Source organism: Solenopsis invicta, chromosome 6 (assembly GCF_016802725.1).
Source record: "Solenopsis invicta isolate M01_SB chromosome 6, UNIL_Sinv_3.0, whole genome shotgun sequence".
In the NCBI taxonomy this organism is placed as follows: domain Eukaryota; kingdom Metazoa; phylum Arthropoda; class Insecta; order Hymenoptera; family Formicidae; genus Solenopsis; species Solenopsis invicta.
Window position 1 is genome coordinate 22872824 of NC_052669.1, and position 20302 is coordinate 22893125.

Genomic DNA, 20302 nt, shown 5'->3' on the forward strand with positions numbered 1-20302 from the left:
CAAACATCGTTATTGGTATATATTTATATTATATAAAAGTGTAACGGTACAGAACCAAGATTGCTCTCATCTAATTATATAATTAACTAAAATATGAAATATAAAACGTTATTATTAATGTTAGAACAGATTGATGATAAATCATACACACAACGCCATCTCTTGAGTTTGTATACACTTCTATACATCATATGATGTTCGTCGTGTCAATCAGTTAGTTTATGTCTTTAACGTTATTACCTTTTTCTTTTACGAACATTCTTCCTCTTAAATGAACTCTCTTATCTTAAATTGATCAAAGCGATTTTACTTAGGAGACCAGTTGCCTAAATCGCACTATTTAAAGGCTTCCTAAAAATCGTCATTTAAAAATTTATGACAATACATAAAATTAAAAAAAAATAAATATGAAAGGAGAAATGTTGTACTTCATTATGATGTAAGAAAATTTAAAATATTCTTCATAATTCCTTAGTTATAAGCCTTTACGTCAAAAGTAGTACAATTTCGGCAATTTTACCCTAATAATTATAGCACTAACAATTTAATTTATTTTGTTTTAATTTTGGATTACAAAAACGTACAAATAATTTGGAGAATTTTACGTAATTTAATATTTATATTTAAATTATAATTATTTAGATTTATATATTAAATATGACTTATGATGTTACACAGTATGAAGTATATAAATTATTTAATCTAATTTATCAATTAATATATAAATGAATTTAATGATTGTTCATAAGGTAATTAAATGACTGAGAACTTTGTTTTAAAGTACACTATATCTCTATACAATCATTTTAATCTTTATTATGAATTTCCTCATATAAGGACAGAATTTACTAGACAATAGAAATTTTCGCCTGCGACGGCTTACAAAGTGTACATATTTAATACACTTAATTACTAAGTTTGATATCGAAATGGACAATCTACTAGCGACTGGATTCGATAACAAAGATCTTAAATACATATATAGCAGATAACTTACGAGCGACGCAATAATATACAAAGCACAGGAAAATCATATTTAAGACATCCCAAGATAGGGATAGAATATGAAAATTTGAAACGAGAAACATAAAGCCAATTTTACGAGTAAATAAAATTAAATACTAATACTTTTGCACACGTAACTTATTACTTATAATATTGTCCTACTTATAATAAAATATGCTTTTCGAAGAATTTTTATGGTGATAAAATAAAGATAAAAATTAACATTATCTGTTTGGGGAAATAATAAAGAACATAAAGTTGGCTCTAATCTGCGTATTAGAGCCGAAATTATCCAAAATATAAAAATTTCTGATTGTTCTTACATTTGTATGTGTAAAAACAATTCTTTTATTAGTTTAAAGGTTATTTAATTTTTTGTTTGCTCTTGATTCTTATGTAAAATTACGTTTGTAATAGTTATTTGCAAATTTGATGAAGTAACATTACGAATTGAACTTTTTACTGATACAACTCTAATAAATATTCATGCAAAAGTTCATTTGAATCCACTTACTTGGTTAAGTTATTTGTCTAAAACTGTAGCAAAATGTGGTCATTTACGCTGCCATTGTATACCAAATATGCATTTTGTTCATTACAGCTGATTTCAAAACCAACATTTAAGTATTCATCAAAATTTATTATTGATTAAAAACAAAATAAATAAACCTGAGAAGAGAGAGACGCAGCTTTTAAATTTAGGTAACTTTTAACAAGTATTGTATAGCCAAGACATCCTTAACATTCTTAAATAAATAATACACACATCCATTAATTAATCAACAATTATCAACTCACCTATTTAAAAATTGTCATATAAAAACATCTTTGTCATCTAAAAACAGTATACACGCACTTGGCGACATATTTTATAAAAGTGTGGAAAAAGAAAAATGTGTCAGAATCTCTCAAATTAACTTCGTATATTTTTAAAAATTGTAAAACGCGACAAGATAATTTGTAATTTTGAAGAAGAATAAAATTATTACCTATTAAAAAAGTATATGTAATTAATGCGTGCATCTATGTCGTCAATAATTATTTAAATAAATTTTACAAAAAATTATTTTGGCACCGGTTTCATGTCTTTGACACGATTGCTTTTTTGCATAGACATAAAAAGATAAACCCAGCATACCAAATACATTGTTAAGTGAAAACTAATAGAAAAAAACAGATAAAATATCCTCCTTATCCTTATTTTTTACCAAATTATTAAATTATTTATTTTCTGCGAGAAAGTCATGAGAGATATTAAATATAAAAAAATATAATAAATAAAATAATAAATAAATAAATACAAAACAAAATATAATTTCATATTAACGCGTTTTTATACACATATTATTATTTCGTAGAAGAGAAAATTACCCAATTTCTCTTTCGCAGTTGAAATATGTATATAAAACATATATGGTATGTGAATTAAATAAGGCCCACTTATTTATTTTATTTTTTAAAAACTATAATAGTTTTTAAAAATAAAATTTTAAAAACTTTATTAGAGTTTTTAAAAAATAAAAGATACCTTATGTTAACAAGTGTATATGTGTAATGTTATTAATACGTATACGTAGCCAATTCCGAGCTTATCTCTGTATGTGTCTATGTTTTCTTGCTTCTTATTCCTAACGCATATGTGGCATAGAGTGCACTATATATCATCAAGCGCGTAAAGGTACTACAACGTCCCGTCAATAAATAAATGTATGTAGAATAGACGTATTCAATCGTCGTAAGAGATAAGCTAGAGATTATTCACTGATATGATCTGATTTATCCAGCCGATATACGAAGAAACTTTTACATATACACCCGGCACATTTTGGCGACCGCAACCAAATCCCCAAGACACCAGTCCAGCTAATTCGTAGAAGCCATCGTCTTGACATACCAGAGGACCTCCACCATCACCCTAAACATTGACGAACGTAATTCGTTAGTTTTTCGTTAAATAAAACATTTTTGGAGAAAGATTTAAACCAAATATTAAACAATTATATATATGTTTTGACATTATTAAACATTCCTAAAGAAAATTACCTAAGAATTCTTCATACATAATTTTTAGAATTTCTATTTAAATTTCAGAATTTTTTACAATATTTCTATAGAATGTCATGTTTAATTTTATTTTCTCTAAAATTTGCATAAATTCAAAATATAAAAAATTTTTTAAAATAGATTATAAAATATTATGAGAATCTTTTCAACAAGAGTAGCCAATATTTTCCTGGACATCATAAAAGAGCGAGTTTACCTGACACGCGTCATTTCCTTGTTCGCCGCCGGCGCAGAAACTGCTGGCTGGTAGAATGAAGATCTTCTCAGTCACAGCATTTACTTTTCTTATGCATTCGGCATCGCTGACAATCGGTATCTCCGCTTCGCGTACTCGAAGAGGTATAGGACCGGCTATAAAATAATATCGTATGTTATTACACAAGCAATAAAATACACGGTATTCACTCTTTGAAGAAAAGAATGTACGGTATAAAGATATAAAGATATGATTTACCTTCTCCCATGTATCCATAACCAGTAACTGTACACCTCTTGCCAGCTGTGTGACTGACACCCCGTGCCGGCAAGCACACCAGGCACACTCCTTCCTTTAGTTCTGCCTGACCGTGAAGCTTCAGCATAGCGATGTCATTATCGAGTGTCTGACTGTTATGATTGTGGTGAATGTACGTTGTCGCGACGCGCAAGGTTTGAGCGGCGGGGCTTCCATATTTACGAGTGAGATCGTGATCGCCCACTCTCACGTAAATCGTGTCGCCGGACCTCACGATACTGGAAACGAGTATCTTTTTGTACTTTTCTCAATTTTTGAATTCGCACCGCGCTTGGACTAAAACGTAAGTGTTCTGCACGCGACAGATGGCAACATATACTCACTTCGTGACACAATGCGCCGCAGTAAGTACCCACTGCGTCCCTATCAGCGCACCTCCGCACAGGTACTGATTGAGAGAGTTTATTAAGGCGACCTGCCAACACCATTCGTTGGCGTCTGCCTCCTCACCACCTACCACACGTGCGACTCTCTCGGAACTTCGTGCTTGAATTGGGCCGCGTGAAGTTCCCTTTACACCACAAACGTACTTACTGTACACCGGACTCCTGGTAGTGGTGGTGGTGGTGGTAACCATCGTTGTCTCATCTGTGAAAATAATAATTCTTTAGCATACACAAATCTTAATTTATAAATCGATTTAATAGATTTTAATTTTAATTTTAATTTGAATTCGCTCAGAACTTTAATTTGAGCTTAAATCAATCTATTTTGATAATTTTCGCAATTCCTAACACTTACATAATGGGGTGAACGGAGTAGTGTAAGGTCGTGAAGTAACATGTAATGTATCATTTCTGTTAGTCAGAACTGGCTCTGTAGAATTTCCACCATGAAATTCTCTTATCAAAGATTTTGGTGCACAGCACTGATGTCCCTGTTTCTTACACTTGAACAAGCTCGTTAACTCGGCATTTCCTGCGAACATATGAATAAACATGAGACACCATCTGCGTGAGGCGCATTCCTTGCATGACCGCTACTTACTGAAACAGGTGAATGACAAATAAGATACGATGCAGGAACCGGGACAGTCCGGACGTGGGTCCGGTGGTAATGATACTGTTGTCAGCGGTCGCGGAGTAGGTCTCGGCCTTGGTCTTGGCGTCTGGAACGTCGTAAAAAGATTATTAAAAGAAATTATGGATGACTAAACATTTTATTGTTTGTATGTAACAATACTATTTGTATATCATTTGTATATAATATCTTTACGCGTAATTATCTTTATTATTCTTAGAAATTGACCAACAAATCTTGAATAGAGTCATGAGTTACCTGCGGCGGACTCTTTGTATTATCGCAACAGATGGAGCCTGATTGACAGGTCGATGTTTTAGCTATAATCACATTCGGTCGCTCGCAGAAAGCTGCCATAAGAGTTAAGAGGCAAAAACCAGGACACGGTGGTAACTTCGGTTGAGGAGCTTTCGTGGAGGGCCGAATCGTCGTAGTTGTTTCCTACACAAAGCAATACATCTCACACTGTTGCGGCAATTTTGAAGTAATATCACTAAATTATAGTACTGCTTTCCGAATAAGAATTTTTATACAATTTTTCATAATTTTTATATAATTTTACAATTTTTTTTAGTAAATTGCTCAGATTTTTATATGAATTAGAACATATTTCAGAAATACTGAAAAAGTTTATAGTTTTGTAGAATTCTTTACATGAATTATTCTAAAATATTTTAAGTTTCTATGATTTTTCATTTCATAATTTTATAATTAAAATTTATTTTATAATAAATTTTATAATAAAATTTATTTTATAATTTATTTTATAATAAAAAAATTACAAACTTTAAAACTGTTTAATTTTTTTAGAAACTGTTATAAATTTAAAATAGGAAAAATTCTTAAAAAAATATTATGAGACATACAATTTTTTTACCTAATTTTAGGTTTAATAATTTCTTTAAATAACTTCGAGATAATCTTTCCGAAACAAATCAACGCGTTATAAACAATAACATATTTTTCGTTAAAGTGTGATTAAACATTAAATCTCATTACCACTTTTTGCGGCAGCGGTTCATTGATGCAACAAACAGTCAATACGGAATCGTCAGGGGGACAGTCCGCGTCTCCGTCAATGTTCTCGCACAAGAGGGCAAGCAGTCCACTTGTGCACTTTCCTTTACATGGCTTAAACGGCACTGGCTTCGGCCTGGTCGTCGTCGCCACCGTTGATGGCTGTCTGGTAACAGCCGTTATCGCTGTTGATGTTGGCGTCATTGTCATTGTCGTTGGAATTGCAGTGGTCGCGAAGACATTTGTTGATAATGACGTATTCGGTCGCGTCGTCGTCGACGAAGACGAAGACGAAACTTTGCTAGAAGCACCGCCGCTATTCTTCTCATCATAACGGGAAGAATTCAGTCGGTCGATCACCAGGAGCTCAGGCGGCGGAGAGTCCCCGAAGGCGTCTCTGGAGACGCAGCACTTGTAGCCCGGCTTGCAAAGGGTGTCTATCACCAGCACAGCGTCGCAATAATCGGCGATTCTCTCGGCCATACAAATACCCGAGCAAGCTTTCACTGAAAAAGATTGTTGTTGCTTCAACTCGGTTAATATTTAGGCATACACGAGATATATGTTTCTATTGTACTGACTCTCTAACAATCCTAGTATTAAAAATACCAGAATATTCATTGTAATTATAACGATAATTAGTATATGTCAATTATAAGAAGTTATATATCATAAGGGTAAATTTCTTTTAATTACATTTAATTACTGAGTATAAACTTCATGACAAATAAATTTTAACTCTTGCATATTTCGATTAACAAATTTGTAATTTTCTTCAGCAAGAAGAAAGAAGACAAAGAAAAGAAGACTTAAACTACAAACTACAAGAATATCAATACTCATATTTAAAATTGATAATACACGTGATCAAAAGATACAAGTAGACAACAAAGAGATATTTTATACAAACGTTTACATACTTGATGACTTGTCGCTCGTCTCGTTGTAGCTTTCCTGCAAAGCCAAAGAAACATATAATTTAAATGATGTTAATATAATAATAAAATACAAAGAAAATATATCGTCATGAAGACTTTACAGTTCTGACTTGAGCAAGAGAGCAAAAAGTTGATTATCCTTGTTTTTGTACGAAACATTTTTCTAATCACGATCTGGATCATAATTCAAAATAATCCTCTTCTCGACTCATCGCAGATCTATCAACGATATATATATATATATATATATCTTGCTTTCTAGCAATAACTTTCTAGAGCAGTTTTCAGCACAGCTTATTTTCTAATACCAAATCTGCTGAACGTACCGGTGTAGTTTTTGCCGAAGTGAAGGAAGTCGACGTGCTGAGCATTGTGGTTGTAGTAGTCGCGGGTGTTGTAGAAATCGTTGTGGTCTTGACGATCGTCGTAGACACGGTCGAGGTTGGCTCCTCATCATCGATCGTGTTCTCGGACGAGCCGGTACCATTTATCGGGTCCTGCAAACAGCACCGCATACTCGCCGCGGGACACTGCACATCTTCGAGAACGTCGTCGCACATTAACGTCGCTAGCGCGTGCACGCATACTCCCGGACAATCGGCGATCTTTGCCGTGCTCGTTAAAGAGTTTAAGAAACCTGTGTACATAAATCATCCTTATTATATTTTTGTAATAAAAAATATAATTTAAATTTAGATTTAAAAAAACGTTAATATCAAATTAAAACTAATATATTCTAATTAACAATCATTGTTTCATGAATAAGCAAAAAATTATATTCTTGCTTATAAGTGAATTAATTCAAAAAAACCTTGTTGGTATTGAAGATAGAAAATATAGATTTAAAATACAAAAAGTTCTGAAAAAAAAAGAAAGAATTAAATTTATACAGAATCTTAGAACTATTGATTTCAGAATCAAAAATATATTAATTTCAAATTTTATAACTTTTCTAAATATCTTGTAACATTTCTTCAGATTTATCTAGTATAATTCAAACAAGAAACTTGCACTATATAAGTCATTTCAGATTTCTTATCCATATTAATATATTCCGCCCATCCCTTACGAAAAAGACGCACGAGCTGGAAATTGTAATTTTATACTACAATAATTACAAAAAAATACTACAATAACCACACACAAATATTACAATAACGTGTAAATATTACAATAAACTTGTGTAATTTTTTCGCACTGCGAATGGATCACAGGAAAATATTATAATAATCATGACACAAGTTTATTGTAATATTTACACGTTATTGTAATATTTGTGTGTGGTTATTGTAGTATTTTTCTGTAGTTATTGTAGTATAAGATTACAATTTCCAGCCTGTGCGTCTTTTTCGTAAGGGATATATTAATATACAGACAAAAAATAATGTATTAACATCAATCTAATTGAAAACAATCGTATTAATTCAGTAATTAGTATTAATAAAACAAATAGCATTTAAAATAACAGCACGACGACGTACTTAATTTGTTTAAAGAAACCTGGAATGCTACTGTGAAACCACTCTTCATCCAAATGTTAAGGCAAGTTTAGTAAAGCTTTATTATTAAAATTTGAATAACTTAAAACAACGTTTAATAACATTTTTGTTTATTAAAATAATATTAGTTTAATTATTCTAATATCTTGCAATCTATAAAGTAGAAAAAGTGTTAAAAAATTCTTAATTAGGTGAATTTTTACCCAGAGTAATGTTAATGTAAGAAAAATATATGAAAATAATTCCAAAGTTAATTGTTATCAAACAAAAAATTATTACATATGACTGCTATTAACACAAAATTATTTGTTTCACGTACAATCATGTAAATTTCATAGTTGCAGCTACAGTAAAAAAAGAAGAGATAAGTTGAAGCATTATGGAGAAGTTTATTGCAAAAATCACGAAGACGCAAGCGATGGCGATCGGAAATGTAACGGTCCCAAATTCTGAGTCGGTTAGACTCGAGACTTGGGTCTCCGACCTCAAAGAAAGAAAAAAAGAAGGGAAATTCAGTTAATTCAAAATATGCTGAGACGAGACGGGCATACACCGCTGATGGTGTTACCTCACATAACTCGTGGCAACAAGATTAGAGGAAACTACCTCTTACGAAACTACAACCGTCACCGCTGCCGCTGCGTCGTCGTTAATTGTAACTGTATATCGTTTACAGGCGCAGTAGGGGCACCGTCAACGAACGCCAGGCATTCCTGCATAAGTAATCTCACCGGCGAGAGACAACCTTTACAAAAGTGGTCAAGGATGACTTGAACTTGATCCTGACTGACGTGAAAAGCGAGCTAATGACCGAGAAGCTAAGTCGTTATCGAAGCCATTGGGAAATCGAAGAGATTCGTTTACGTCAGATTACATTTCATAAGACCAATATTATGTAAAACTATATACATTTAACTATTAAAAAAAAAAAATACTGTGGTTTTCTTGACTTGATTAAAGAACCACTTCTGTGAATAAGAACAATCATAAATGTTACAAATGTGCTTGATCTTAAAAAATGTATAAAAATTAATATAACTGTTATTTCCATAACTCACAAGTATTAGAGAGATTTCTTTTTTAAGTGTGTAAAATTATTAAATCTTCTTTCTAAAGTTCAATTGTTTATAGAAATATAAATTGATCTTATATAATTATTTAAAACTTCCCACATTCTTAAATTAAAAAATATTTTCTTTTTTCTTTATAAATTACGTTTCTTTAAATCGACAATTAATCTTTCTTATTCTTTAACATATAGATCCAATTGTCCGTTAAATTAGTTATTACTTTTAGTAAAAAAAAAATTCGCATATTTTAAATTTTTAAGATTTTTTTATATTGTTTTATAAAAATTTTTTTTAAATACTTCAACTGTCCCAACTTCTTCAATTTTTAAATTTTATTCGGAAATTCTAGAATCAAAAAAATGAAACAGAATAAAAATCTTAGAATCTTAGAGTATTTCAAAATTCACATATATCAATAATAAACAAATAATTCTTAAAAAAATGTAGCCTTTCTCAATGTTTCTAAAAAAAAGTAAAAAATTTCAATCCGTATAAAAAATGTGAGAAATTTTCCTATAAGTTATAAAATTAGATATAATATTTGTAAGATATAAAAATATATAGAACATAGAAATTGTAAAAAATTTTGAAATTTATATAAAAACTCTGCTAAAATTATATGGAAATTTCTAAGAAAAGTTTTCCTGCAAGACAATTTCGTTCAATTTATCTAAATTTTTAATATTGAACCGTATAAGTATCAATGATTCGCTCGCAAGAATGAGTCTGACTAAATCACAAGAGTACTTCGCACCACCGCGCGTTACAATTTTCGGCGTCGATTATGGATGAAAGTTAAGTGAGTACCGCGATTCGTCATACTCAATATACCACGCGGTTCCGCCAAGAAATTCGCACTCGACTCCCCCGGCTGGTTTCACTTTGGCAGGCATAACGGACCAAACAAACATAACGGTAGTTAATGAGTGGCTCGACTCGAGCCGCGTATATAGCTGTCTTCGACGTCGCACGTGTTTCGTCTAACGCCACGATTCGATTTCGAACTCAGTGATCAGTGATTATATGGAGCCATACTTGATACTGGATCCTTATAAGCGAACGTAAATGCAGATCCTTTCAACTAAAATTTAAAAAGATATTTAATATATCAATAAGACACTAATGAACATCTATTCTACATGGTAAAAAATTTTGTATTAGATTTTACAAATTTCAAATGTCTGAAACGTTTCACTTAAATTGTTGTATTAATTTAACACAAAATATTCAAATAATCACATTAAATTTACACTTGAGTATTTTATCAAAGATTTTGACAAAGACTGGTTTTAACACAAAATTTTTCTTATTGTGCAATTTATAAGTTTATCATATTAATCGCACGACAAATATTGTAGATTTCTCTGAGAAAAAATATTACTAAAAAAATTAAAAAAGTATATAAAAATTGATATAAAAATTTATAATTTATGATTATTTAAAAATATAAAAGCAATTTTTTGTGCAACAACCGTATTAAAAATGTAATAAATTGCAAGTAAAATATAAAACTTTACCAGTTTTTAAAAGAATTTGGAAGCATTTTATACTCTAAGTTAAGTCGAGATTCTGTCAAAGTTCCACAAAATTACGTTGTGTTTTGCACATCACACAATATACACACAAGTTTAATTATGCGCGCGCATCTTAATGAGAATCTTAATGAGAGGTTTGTGCAATTTTGATACATCCTCTGCTCGCCATGTCAAACAGGAAATCCGAACTGACTCTCCGTTACTTTAAGGAACTGGCAAATCGCATGATGATGATCCGGTCTCTCAAGCTGAATCAAGCTTGTGCTAATGAGTTTTACGTCCCGTATTTTTGGCGTTAAATATGATCACAATTTTGTGATTCCATAATTGATTCCTGGAGAACAGAATTTGGTTAATTTAGGTAAAGCTAATAAATAATTGAGATAAAAACTAAATAATTCAGATAAAACTTAGTGACTTTTAAGATAAATCTCCAATCTTTTTATATAATATACGAACATGATTAAAAATTGTAAGCATTCCTGAATTTTCCAATTTTTTGATTATATAGTTTTCTTTAAGGACTCACAACTGTTTCTCGAGCTTGAAAAGTAATCAAAATGTGATGAGAAATTGTAAGAAAACTATTGGGCTAATTGATTTCTCTCTCCCTTTTTTTTTTTTTTTTTTTTAAATTTAAAGGTGAACTCGTAAAGAGCATAAAACGTATAAATAAACTAAAAAATAATTAAAAACATGGCGGCTGCGTGCAATGGCGTAGAACGTGTTTTTTTTATCGGGTCAAACGGTGGGCATAATTCAGTTCGTAATACTTATCTGAAACAAAATTTTTTTTTATTTTTTATCATTTTTTGGAATCATAGTTCTCGTGTGACGAGAAGAATTTAAGAAAAAAAACATTACGGGAATGGTCACAATTTTTAAAGAACAGTCGTAATTTTTACCAAAAAATGATCTATTTTTTATTGGTATTTGAAAATAGTTAAATTTAATCAAAAAAGCTCTCGTAGCACAATAGTGAATCTAATTTAGAATATGTATACCAAAACTAAAGTTAATCGGATGAACGGTGAGACAGTTATCATCCCTGATAAAAAAAAACCGATAGAAAACGATAAAAAGCGTCAGAAACCTGATTCAAAACGATAGAATTCTATTGTTTTGAATCAGGTTTCTGACACTTTCTATCGTTTTCTATCGGTCTTTTTAATCAGGGATGCCCACCAATAAAAAAACACGTTCTACGGCAGTGGACGCAGCCGCCATGTCTTTAATTAGTTTTTAGTTTATTTATACGTTTTATGCTCCTTAAGAGTGCACCTTTAAAATAAAAAAAAATGAAATCAATTAGCCCAATAGTTTTCTTACAATTTCTCATCATATTTTGACTACTTTTCAAGTTCAAGACATAGTTGTAAGTCCTTAAATAATTTTCAAAAATATTGAGTTTTATAGAAAATAAAATTTTAGTGATTTAATTATAAATAAAATTTAAGAATTTTGAAAAACTATTAAAAAAAGAATAAAGTTTAAAAAGCATTTTGGAATAAAAAAAGAATTTTTACTGCATTTTTTCGTCTGAGAATATGAAATGTTTATGAATTGTACAATTCTCTTTAAAAATGATGTCATATTAGTGAAAAAATGTTACCATGCTTGTTGCAACATTTAAATCATTATAAACAATTATTTTTCTATTTTTTCCACATTAATATTTATCAATATTATAAAGAAAATATTTTTAAATAACAAATTATCATTTCTACTGCTTAAATCTACTTCTTTTTTAATTATGTTTTATTTTGAAAATGGCAATGACAAAAACTCATTCGTTAAAAAATATATATAAATAAAAAGACAAGTCTCTTTTATTAAACTGGAGAACCTCCTTAGTCCTACGCTAAAGAGAATACGAAGTTACTCAATATTTTTGATAAATTCAAAACAATACATTGTACATTAAAAATTGCGATAAAAATCAAGATTGTCGATGCGATACCCTAGAAAACATTACAATGTACTACCTTCTAAGCGGAGAAGGCACCGACTAATTTTGCTTATTGTAATAACGGTAGCGAAAAATCAGGCTGACCGGAGGTCCGGCTCCGCGAATAATAAACAAACCGAGTAAAAAGTAATGTCAGCATTGGAGCGTAGAACGAAGACGAGTGCATCGCTTCCTAGTTTTTAAGCTTGGCGGCGGCCTTGTTACCGCCAGCAAATCGACCGTCATCCGCATAGCGCTACGCGACTCCTAAAAGTGGAACAGTCGCATCCTTCCAGATTCTACCTATAAAAGCGTGCGCCGCATACGTCGTCGGCGCACGCGAATTTCTATTTCTCGAAGCCACCACACGCTACCACTACTATCGGGTAACTTTTTGTCGGCCGTATATTACGTGCATTGCATGTACAAAAATTACACGCCGCTCGCAGCAAGCCGGGGGAAGAGACCAAATCGGTACAGCCTAACAAAACTGTAAAGCAAAGCTCTGACCTAAACACACATCTCATCTCAATTAGCTTCTAATGCTGCATGATATTACTTATATACATTTGTATATTACACATATTGTATGTTAAATAGTGACAATCGAGCACATATATAAACCGTTTCGGGAATCTTCATATGTTTAGCAACATATAAAGTTACATTAGTAAATATTAATTATCTAATAAATATAATTATTATAAGAGAGTATAATAATTACAATTATAAATTATATAATAAATATTAATTATAAGTTTAATTACATTAATTCTAATATATTTAGAATATGATATATACTGGTCTGTATCGAGATTAAAAACCATAATTTTTCGTTAAAAATCTTATATTATAAATTTATGATAATAGAAATGCTACTGTCATAAATGTTTTATAAGAATACTGTAAAAGTGACAACTTTACAAGTGTAACAATGAAGAAATATTTACCGACGCATATGAGTGGCCAATAAAACATTCGTATAATTATCATACGTTTCTTGACTGACATGATGCATTTTATTGAATGTAACGATCGCTTTAAAATTTTATAAACCAAACATTATTTTTACTCCCATCCTTTACACAATCATTCACAGTTTATGATAATAAACTGTGAGAGACCATAAATCTGTACGTAATAAAACTTTCCCGATGGGAGTTTTAAGAAGCTACGATCTCATCATCAATTCACATTACTATCCTTCTAATTATTATTATTTATAAGTTACAGTATTTTTGAGTATTGGCTTTATCAAAATCTCTCCAGTAAAATATCTAATATGTACAGAGATTTGGTAGCAACTCATATCACGATAAATACTTCAACGATACGGATTGATAGGAAATATAGGTCCGAGTTAAATCATGAATATTGTTGTCTGATAAATTTTTTCCTCTACAAACTTTGAATTGAGAATGACACAGTATTCCTGCCTCCTACGTAACGTCTCAATCAATCGTGATTCTTACCTGACAAGAAGGTACTAGCTAAGGAATCGTCATCCTGCCCGCCAACCGATCCGACGAACGCGAGCAGAAGGACGATGCCCCCAGGGGCGGCTCTCAATATCATCTTCAACCTCTCTCTGGCCGTCTCCGTTTGTTTCTTCGAGCGGGAGAAACAGTGAAGAAAGTAAAGGAGAGAGGAAGAGAAAGAAGAAAGGAAATCTTGTCTCCAAGATTGGCGCACTGTCTCGTCCGCGCGATCCCGATCACGTGCGCGACAAACTGCCTCTCCTCACCACCGAGAGAGTTCAACGACGTTCACAATGTTGCGGCGTGCGGACCCACATCGCCTCGGCTTGTTCAACGAGCACTGACTGTGTAGAGATCAGGGTCTACTTGTGGGTCAGGGTGTGCGAATCCCCACCTGCGTACGGTGGCGACTCAGGAAGGTGAGAGAAACGAGGAGGAAGAAAAAGAAAGGAGAAAACAAGACGGGACTGATGGTCGACCGGCTTTGTGAACGTTATCCGGAGGGGACAGGGTTGATGGCAGGGGCGGTGCTAGTTGTGACTTCTGTTGCTCTCTTCGCTCCTACGATGCATCGCTTGATCGATGAAATCAATTTGGATTCACTTACAGAACAATAGCGCCTACAAAAAAAAAGATAATATCTAATTAGTTAATCAATTAGTTATCACTATTTACAATTTACAAAATTCTGAATTACTTGTGATTGATATTTAGGGATGCCATTTTAAATGTAACATTGATACCTCGTTTGAAAAAAGATGTCCTCTTTAATTTTCCATCTTCATGATAAATAGTTAAGTTTCCTATAAAAATCAAATAAGATTATTTTTAAAAAAATCTCGATTATATGATGTCAAATCATTTTCTATCAGTAGCGTCACATCGTGAATAACTTATGTTCTAGCAAGAATCAAACAAAAAATGATAAATATAAATTGGTAATATAAAATTTCTGCAAGAACCAAGCAAATTCAAAAGTTTTTCTTACGTTTTTAAAAATGAATCCTTAAAAAATATTAATTAAAACCTGAAATTTTGTTCTTATATTTATTATATATCTGGAAAGAGAAAAATTATCAAATTTATGTAAAGAGAAATATAAAGGATACTTTTGTTAAGAGCAATTTGTAAAATTTTGTAAATAAAAGTGGAAAAACTATTACTTTGTACTCTAAATAATATTTATTTCTTCATCTTTATCATTATTAATGTTATAAAAAAATTTTAACGTAAAATAATTTGAAATCTTTTTTTAATGAGTTCTCAAAATATTAATCAAAACCTAAAATTTTGTTTTTGTTTGGAGAAAAATGATCAATAAACAGTTTCAAAATAAAAAGTTTTTGTCTTGTAAAAATTTAACTTTTTGAACTTGTTTGGTTTTTGTAGGAAATCATTCAGCTCAAGTTTGTATCGAGAAGCAGTTTAACATAGATATCTAATCAGATAATCCGTCCCTGCTCTCCTCGGCATGCATTCTTCGTTTCTTCTCCGATAACCAATCATCTAGGTATCTCTCTTGGATGCGCCGTGTATCTGTACGCGGCATAGTACCAGTCTCCCCCACGCCTGTCTTCTCCGGTCTCTTCTTGATCTTCCCGCTCTCCTCCGCGTGGCCGGATCTCACTCTTTTTTCTATTTTCCTCCAGTTTTATGCTCTTCTTCCTCTTTCCCTCTCCGTCCTGTTCTCCTTTCTAGCCGCTCTTCCGTCGTTCCCTCTTTCCTCTTCACACACGTGCGCCGCGCGTGTCCGTTCACCGGTGTATCACGCCCGCGCGTATATGGGTGTGCGTACACACGATACACAACGCGTATGCGTGCGTAACCGTGTGCCGCGACTAGCGGTACTTTATCCGTAAACGTACGAGATACCGTACGATATTTTCCTCCAGAATTAATCGTATAAAGCGGCATCATCCCACGACTCTCTGTAGTATAAATTCCTGATAGAGATCCCACAAGAACTGTCTGGACATAATTATTAAATTAATGAACGTGAAATTTATCGCATTATAAACCGATCTGCACCTATGCGTAAGGTATTAATCAGTTACAACTATCTTGCATTAGCGGCAGAGAGGGAAAAAGATAATAAATATTATTTAAAGAGAAAAGTAACTGGTTTTTTTGCAGACCATTTTAGAAAGAAAAAATACAAAAATTTAACTAAAACTAGCACTTACATTAAAATATATTTAGCTTATTCATACAAATACTTTGTCAATAATTTTATATTTTATATATGTAAATAAAATAACTTTATATTTTATGTATATATATATATATAAATTTTTGCTTATCCTGCAAATTACATTAATTTATCAATTAATTGCTACAATATTTTTACAAAAAATAAATTCTTTTTAATTCTTTGATTGATCAATGGCATTATTTGGCAACATTTCTTAAATTAAGATCGGTATCTATCATGTCAAAGTAATATTTTTCTTGCATTAACATTACTAATTATTATTAACTTTGGATAACATTTACTCATAAAATTAGAATCTTCTTAACACTTTTCTATTTCAAAAATTGCAAGATGGCAAAATATATAAATGTAAAATGAATTAAACTGACATTTTTTTAAATGTAAACAAAGTTTGATTAACTATTATTTTAAGTTAACAAAATTTTTGTAACAAATTTAACTGAACTTGAATTAGCACCCATATTCCAGGTTAAAATCATCTCAATCAATGTATACTGTATTATACCTTATACTGTAACTTAGGACAATCCCAAGTGAGCTGGACTCACAAGAGTAAATTTTTCGATGCACTCAATTAGCCATATTAATGGCAAACTCTTAATGTGTGGCATATTGTATTTAATAAGCGGTTCATTTTTGCCCGGTACATATATAACGTAATGTGTACATTTGTATAAGGGATGAGACTGATCGTTTGCGATGTGAAAAGGTATTACTTGCGATATATCTTTCAAATCTTCTGGATTTGGTTCCCTAGTGAGTACTGTTCCCTCTCCATCCTTTACAAGTCTTACTAGATCATCTTTCGTGAATCGCACGTCGTCGATATGATAAGTTGTATTTGCTTGCAAAGCAAAATAAAAGAAACAGTTATTGAATAAACGTGGATTTTGACATTCCACATTCTGTCTAGCTTTCCTCGGAATGCCATAAGTGGGCGCGCCGTTAATTTCAAACAATTCAAGATCCACGTTAGCTATGTCATCCATATCTGCTGCCAGTTGAATCCCTTTAAATAAATCACAAAATTTGATGTCTCAGTTTATATGCATATATTACTTGAATTTTCATTTAGATATAACAATTTAATTACGTATGCAAACAGCACTATTGACATATTTGAGCAATAATCAGAACACTGTTTACTTTGTTACAAGAGATTTATAATGAATATGTAATATTTATCTTACATTCACTATTGAGGAGCCAGCTTCCATAGATAATTGAGAACAAAACATCAAGCGTCAATTTTGTGACATTTTGCTCATTTGCCTCCACTATGACATGTGTAACAGACGATCTGGAATACATACCAGAAAAAGCAATATCATATTGTTTTGCATTTATTGCAAGAAAAAAAACAAAACAATAAAAAAAAAAAGATTATACCTATACGTTGTCAAAATTTTAAATCTATGTTTTGCAGCAACAAGACCAAGTAATTTCTGATTTTCATGTTTTAAATTAGATGCAAGAATCACAAATTTGTCACATCCTGTACGAATAGATTTATTTAATGTTTCATTAAGGTCCGATACCTTTTCAGATGGGGATTTCGGAAAGTCCATCAGAAGCTGCCGCATCTCTTCTGATTTACAATAGTCTCTGCATGTCAAAAACAAATTAAGATTATATATAAAACAAAGCTAATTTTAAAACACAATTTCTTTGTTATAATAAACCATGTACATACATAGGCTTTTTGCCATACTGATCGCATAATTCTCTGTCAGCGTTGTGTTGCAACAACAACTTGGCTTCTTCAATTCTGTTGTTTTTAGTAGCTTCGTGTAATGGTCTTCGTTGATTAAAACCTGATATATTGGGTGATGCACCACACTCCAATAGTAATGCACATATTTCGGTATATCCATAACTGACTACTTCTTGCTGAAATAGTAATATTAGTAATTCAAATTTGATGAGGCATTATAAAAAAGAAAAATTTCAAAAAACATATAGGAGCATGCTTTTTTTTACCAATGGTGTCCACTCGGCAGCGTCTTTTGTATTGAGATTTGCTCCATTTATAAAGAGATGTTTAATTTGTTCAACATTTCTCTGTAAAATAATGGTATCTTAAAGCATTCTAGAGAAACTTTTTCAATTTATATAATATTTGACACATGTGATGATAATTTAATTGAGGTAGAATATAACTATCACTTTAAATCAACAAAGTAAAATTCTCAACTTGGAAATTCCAAAAATTATAACACTTTGACATTACATACAAAATATCATCCTCTGATAAGTAATGAATTATTTTTCTTTTGCTGCACAAATTTACTCTGAACGAATAAAGCCAAATCTTGAAAAATGATCAATTTCTCATTGTTTTATTAAACAATTACGTTTTAATAAATTTTCTAATTGATAATTGATCTTATTAAAAATAAACTTTTTTTATAAAATTTTGTTCTATATCTCTATGTAAATAATATAACAAAAACAAAAAATTTTCAGAGACTAATTTTACCCTCCAAATTAATTCAGGCAGCAAAAAGAAAATAATTTATTAAATCAGACTATTCTTTTTGTATTAGCAAAGTTTTATAAAATTTTCCAAATTAAAGATTTTCCCTTGTAAGCAAAGAAGCATATTAATATTTGATATCTATACTTTTAAACATGCAACATGTAATGGTGTTTCTCCACGGTGATTTGGCTTATTTATATTCTTTGTAGATACATAATTCTGTTTTTTTGGCATATGAATTACTGAAGATGTCGTATCCATTGACATATTGGATGCATCTGTAACATTACTCCATAGATTTCTGAAATAATAATTTACTTTTATATTGTCATTTACATTTCCGTATTCAAAAAAATCACTTAATTTAACCTTTTATGAATAATGTCTGCAATAACATCACAATTGTTTATAAGATTAGATATTAAATGATCAGACTTTATTTCCCTTGGCTGCACTGGTACATCACATTTAACACATTTTATTGCAGATTTAATGCAATTATGGCAAAAGAAATGTCCACAATTTGTTATCCTTACAGGAGACTCTGGTTTGGAGCCACTGTGAAAAAACAGCGATCATATAAGTATAAAAGTATTATATATTTATTATAAGGGTCAGTCAAATGAAAACGAGACAGACTGTATAACACAGTATACTTATGATAAGTAATAAATATAATATATATTATAACATAAAATTATCCAACATATTATTTCATAAAAAACTAAATTATATATACATATATATATATATATATATATATATATATATATATATATAATACATATAACAAATATTCATTAAAAAGTGTAAACATTAATTAGTAATGTATTAATAACAAACATAATTGGGAATGTACTTGTTAATACATTATTAATAAATATTTACTTTCCAAAAATAAAGTTTTAGAAAATATCCTTTATACACTTTTTATAATCACTCTATACACATACACATTTAAATGTTTATATAAATATTTTTTTTAAGAATATATGTTGAATAATTTATTGTAGTTCTTTAGCAGTAAAAGCTTAACAATTACCATTTCCCACAAACCAGAATGCTTACAAAATCTTCTAAGGCACTAGCAGTATTTGTCCACGAAATGTTCATATTTGCAAATTTTTCAAAGTATTTTCTTAAATATTTTGACTGCACAATAATGTAATGTATTGATAGATAAGCAAACAGGTCTTATCAAGATATTAGATTTTATTCACAGCATAAAATGATGTTTTAACCTTCTATGAATTTTAGAAATGACAAGCAGTGGTTTGTCCCCGTCAACCCGCCAAAATGAGGAGAAACAAAGAGTATTTAAAGGTACCATTTCATGAAACGCCGGTGAAGACTCTCCACTCCGGCGACAACGTCATTTTTCGCTAAAGCTTTCTTCTCTTTTCATGAAGCGAAATTCATTAGGGAGCTTTGTTAGCGGACTTTGCTCTATGAAAAGGAAAGAAAGCTTTATCCCCAGAGGGAGAGGGGCGGATCATGATAAGCACACCACCACTCACAGTGGC

General features: G+C 31.2%; 2 protein-coding genes across 5 annotated transcripts; both read right to left on the minus strand.

Moving 5' to 3' along the window:
- Positions 1-781: 781 nt before the first annotated feature.
- LOC105202515 (protein masquerade) lies at positions 782-15074 on the minus strand. Of its 2 annotated transcripts, none has more exons than XM_026135857.2 (12): positions 14832-15074; positions 14083-14708; positions 6885-7195; positions 6541-6574; positions 5603-6126; positions 4862-5044; positions 4571-4691; positions 4325-4501; positions 3907-4171; positions 3524-3801; positions 3266-3420; positions 782-2920 (listed from the first exon to the last, which is right to left on the minus strand). In XM_026135857.2, the coding sequence occupies exons 2-12, from the start codon at positions 14183-14185 to the stop codon at positions 2753-2755; spliced, it is 2319 nt and encodes a 772-aa protein (XP_025991642.1). In that variant the 5' UTR covers positions 14186-14708; positions 14832-15074; the 3' UTR covers positions 782-2752. The 2 variants fall into 2 exon arrangements, with proteins under 2 accessions (XP_025991642.1, XP_025991641.1); XM_026135856.2 differs by having other exon boundaries at positions 14786-15074.
- Positions 15075-16536: 1462 nt separating this feature from the next.
- LOC105202516 (BRCA1-associated RING domain protein 1) lies at positions 16537-20235 on the minus strand. Of its 3 annotated transcripts, none has more exons than XM_011171079.3 (8): positions 20107-20235; positions 19149-19337; positions 18924-19080; positions 18281-18361; positions 17994-18190; positions 17690-17905; positions 17491-17600; positions 16537-17309 (listed from the first exon to the last, which is right to left on the minus strand). In XM_011171079.3, exons 1-8 carry the CDS (start codon positions 20112-20114, stop codon positions 16819-16821), a joined length of 1449 nt encoding a protein of 482 aa, XP_011169381.1. In that variant the 5' UTR covers positions 20115-20235; the 3' UTR covers positions 16537-16818. The 3 variants fall into 3 exon arrangements, with proteins under 3 accessions (XP_011169381.1, XP_011169380.1, XP_039306281.1); XM_011171078.3 differs by lacking the exon at positions 20107-20235 and adding an exon at positions 19822-20097; XM_039450347.1 differs by lacking the exon at positions 20107-20235 and adding an exon at positions 19848-20095.
- Positions 20236-20302: the final 67 nt, after the last annotated feature.

What these genes read in the sequence shown, in the direction of transcription:
- LOC105202515 (XM_026135857.2), bottom strand. Translation starts at nt 14,185, where the DNA reads ATGATATTGAGAGCCGCCCCTGGGGGCATCGTCCTTCTGCTCGCGTTC. An exon ending in AACCGCTGCCGCAAAAAGTG is followed by an intron (nt 5,045 to 5,602) that starts GTAATGAGATTT and finishes TGCTTTGTGTAG; the next exon opens with GAAACAACTACGACGATTCG. An exon ending in TTTGTCATTCACCTGTTTCA is followed by an intron (nt 4,502 to 4,570) that starts GTAAGTAGCGGT and finishes ATATGTTCGCAG; the next exon opens with GAAATGCCGAGTTAACGAGC.
- LOC105202516 (XM_011171078.3), bottom strand. Translation starts at nt 19,892, where the DNA reads ATGAACATTTCGTGGACAAATACTGCTAGTGCCTTAGAAGATTTTGTA. An exon ending in ATTCTGGTTTGTGGGAAATG is followed by an intron (nt 19,338 to 19,821) that starts GTAATTGTTAAG and finishes GTTTTTTCACAG; the next exon opens with TGGCTCCAAACCAGAGTCTC. An exon ending in CTGCCGAGTGGACACCATTG is followed by an intron (nt 18,191 to 18,280) that starts GTAAAAAAAAGC and finishes TTACTATTTCAG; the next exon opens with CAAGAAGTAGTCAGTTATGG.